The sequence below is a fragment of the Pinus tabuliformis genome, chromosome J (genome assembly GCF_031772625.1).
Source record: "Pinus tabuliformis cultivar Carrire ecotype Pingquan chromosome J, CPIR1, whole genome shotgun sequence".
Lineage (NCBI taxonomy): Eukaryota > Viridiplantae > Streptophyta > Pinopsida > Pinales > Pinaceae > Pinus > Pinus tabuliformis.
In genome coordinates this window covers 829,888,757-829,892,084 of record NC_142295.1, presented here as the reverse complement: position 1 = coordinate 829,892,084, position 3,328 = coordinate 829,888,757, and the positions used below count along the sequence as shown (strand labels likewise).

The 3,328-nt window shown below is 36.9% G+C and overlaps 1 protein-coding gene across 1 annotated transcript; it reads left to right on the top strand.

The window, feature by feature from the left end:
- The first annotated feature begins 2,044 nt into the window (after positions 1–2,044).
- On the top strand, positions 2,045–2,614 carry LOC149229269 (uncharacterized). The gene has a single exon (XM_089380991.1). It carries the CDS (start codon positions 2,045–2,047, stop codon positions 2,612–2,614), a length of 570 nt encoding a protein of 189 aa, XP_089237117.1.
- Positions 2,615–3,328: the final 714 nt, after the last annotated feature.

Genomic DNA, 3,328 nt, shown 5'->3' with positions numbered 1-3,328 from the left:
AGAAAGACCCTGTCTAGAAATATAGAAATCCTACCATTCCCATTCTGAGTCATAATTGGAGCCCTGTATTTGGATTTCGTGGGCGAGGTGGATGTGCTTCTCACTCCAGATCGCATTTCATGGTTTACAACGGGAAATAGTAATTCGTCCTTGGATTGTGGTATGTCATCTTCCTGGGGCTTAGTCGTTGCGACTCAAATGCCCGTTGAATATTTATGTTGTGGAGGAATTGTGCTTTAGACATTCGCTGCCTATTAATGTCGGAGCATGCCCTTTTAAAGTGATTACATATGAAGTAAAGTTCGTGGAACTTCACTTGCAGACATTTAGTCACTTCCAGATTACAATAAGTCAACAACTTATAAAAGTAAAAGGAAAAAAATGATTTTCCAACTTTGGGGACATAAAAACAAAATTTTAATAAAGCCTTCTCAAACACGTTTTTAGTATTAATAATTATTAATGAAGAACAAAATCTATAGTAAAAAACAAATTTCTTTTCCTTTATAAAATGTTGAACAATTAGCATACTAATTCATAAAATGCTGAACAATTAGCATACTAATTAATGGCTGGGTGGAGTTTTCCAAATTTTATTAATAAGGAAAAGAAAATTAAATTTGCAAGAGTTTACATACAATTACTCAACACTCTTACGAGAGAAGATAAAGTAGTTTTATTGTAGATCACTTATTTCATTTACAAGTGTTCATTTACATCTAATGCTCTCATAACAACACTACTAACTATTTTCTTAAATTAGTTTCTAAGAAACTACAATTTTTTAGATGTCATATCTTTTACAACAATTAGCTATTCTAAAATGTTTTCAATATCTAATTCAATATTCTACATAATTGAATATTATATTATAAATAATTAAACTATAGTTTACTTATTTTTTGATCATCTAGCATAATCATTCTTTGCTTGTTTTCAATTAATGATTATATTCTATCTGATAACAATGCTTTTTTGCCCTTTTTTTAAATATATTTTATTAATCATAATATCTTTTTATTATTTAATTATTTAATTGGTTCCAACTTTTTTTCATAAAACTATGTTACCATGTAAAAACACATTATTAACAATTTGATTCTGCTTAATACTATAGTGCTAAAATCTTATACTTAATATAAGTAAATTATATAATCACATTTAGTTGAAAATAATTAATATTATTTTGTATTAATGGAGAAATGGTTACATAAGTTGTAATGTATCTCCTTAGTTTAGGATTTGTTTCTAGAGTTTAGGAGTTTGTTTGCAACTCCCTGATTTCTAGTGATGTACTTAATGGTGTATTCTTTCATTCATGAAGAGTAGAGTGTACGGAGAGAGTTCTCTTTGTATGAGTGCAGTCTCCAGGTGCAGTACTCACCTGTGAGCTGTAACTCCTTCTTTTAATTCAAATCTGATTTTTATCTTGGTATCAGAGCTGAGAGTAGGGATAGCCTTATTTTTTTTTTAGGACGCATCATTGATTACAAAACTGTAGTGGCACATTTGTAGAATCAGGTGGACTGCAGTAACACCTGGAGCATAGGTCTCAGATGACTGATCATCTCTGAGCACAAGAAAGTGTTGGCGCGGTTTTGACGCGAACAGTCGCGCCACTTGGCACGGTTATAAGGGTGGTAAGCACGCCTGCGCGCCAGAAAGTACAGTTGGTGTGGAAAATCGCTGTCAAAGGAGCGCCAACCTCTTTCTCTTTGAAAAATCTGTAATTTTTGCAGATCAGAGTTGCCCAGTGGTGGCACTTTGAATTTCCGAATCTGTTCGGTGGCAGCAGATCGGAGTAGCCCGATAGTGGCGTATTGGAGTTCCTGATCTACTCAGTGGTAGCAGATCGGACTTGCTTGGTGGTGGCGCGTTGGAGTTCTAGATCTGTTCGGTGGCAGCAGATCGGACTTGCCCGGTGGTGGCGCACTGGAGTTCTGGATCTGTTCGGTGGCAGCAGATCGGACTTGCCCGGTGGTGGCGCATTGAAGGTACAATTTTTTTTCAGCAAAACAGAGGTTCGGATCTAGTATAATTCAATATGAATAATAGTTTAGAATCATATCTCCACGAGTCTGGCAAACTCGATGGCTCAAATTTCAACAACTGGAAATTCAAGATGCAGACTTTACTTGAAAGTGCAAATGCGTGGTCGATCGTGACGGGAAATGAGCTGAGATCGGGTTCAGCCACACAAGAACAAGATTGGGATAAAAGGGAGACAAAAGCAAAGGTCATATTGAAGATGTTCGTCAAGGAAAATGTTATCCCGCATATTAGAGACTGTAAATCAGCCGCTGACATTTGGATGCCCATTAAAAACCTATACCAGATGCAAAATTCAAACCGTGTCTTGTCACTCAAAGGCAAGATATTTTCATTGAAGATGGAGGAGAATGAATCCACTGCTGGATTCATTGCTAGAGTCAAAGATCTGAAGGACAGATTGGGAGATATCGGAGAGAAAGTTTCTGATTCAGATCTGGTCACGATCACGTTGAATGGAATGATTGATGATTACCAGACATTTATCACAGGGCTGTCAGCAAGGGAGAAAGCCCCTTCATTTGAAGAGCTAACAGGGATTCTGATACAAGAAGAAGAGCGATGACAAAATTTGAAAACTTAGAGCAATGACATTGCTCTGATGGCAAAAAGGAGACAGTTTAAAGGGAAGCAGCATCAACAACCGTAGCAGTAGCAGCAGAGAGGAGCCAACACATTTCAGAAGAGACCGTTTAAAGGTATGTCTGCTAATAATTTTCCCATCAAGAAATGTTTTTACTTTGGGAAACCTGGACATGAGATTAGAGATTGTTATAAGAGGCAGGCAGACGAAGTAAGAAACAAACAGAGAAAACATAAGGGTTACCTCGTTAAGGAAGAGGAGGATCATAGCCACGAAATTCGACTATTTATAGTCGATTGTGCTCTTTCAGCTTCAAAGGAAGATGAGGACGACATATGGTATGTCGACTCTGGCGCATCCTCACATATGATTGGTAAGAAGGACTGGTTTGAATTTCTTGAAGAAACTCCATGTGGGTCGAAAATCTTTTTAGGAGATGATAGTGGACATGAGATCAAAGGACATGGTGACATTCTTGTAAAACTACCTAGCGGTGACATTAGACACCTTAAAAATGTATTGTATTTTCCAGGAATTAAGAAAAATTTGGTCTCTGTCTTAATGATTATTGATCAAGACATGCAAGTTCAATTCTTTAAGACTAACTGTGTCATTAAGGATAGCCAGATGGAAACAGTTGCAACAGGAGTGCACGTGGGGAATTTGTACAGACTAGATGTGAAGAGTATGCCACAG

Bases quoted from the DNA above. Each gene is read 5' to 3' on its own strand.
- LOC149229269 (XM_089380991.1), top strand. From the start codon at position 2,045: ATGAATAATAGTTTAGAATCATATCTCCACGAGTCTGGCAAACTCGAT.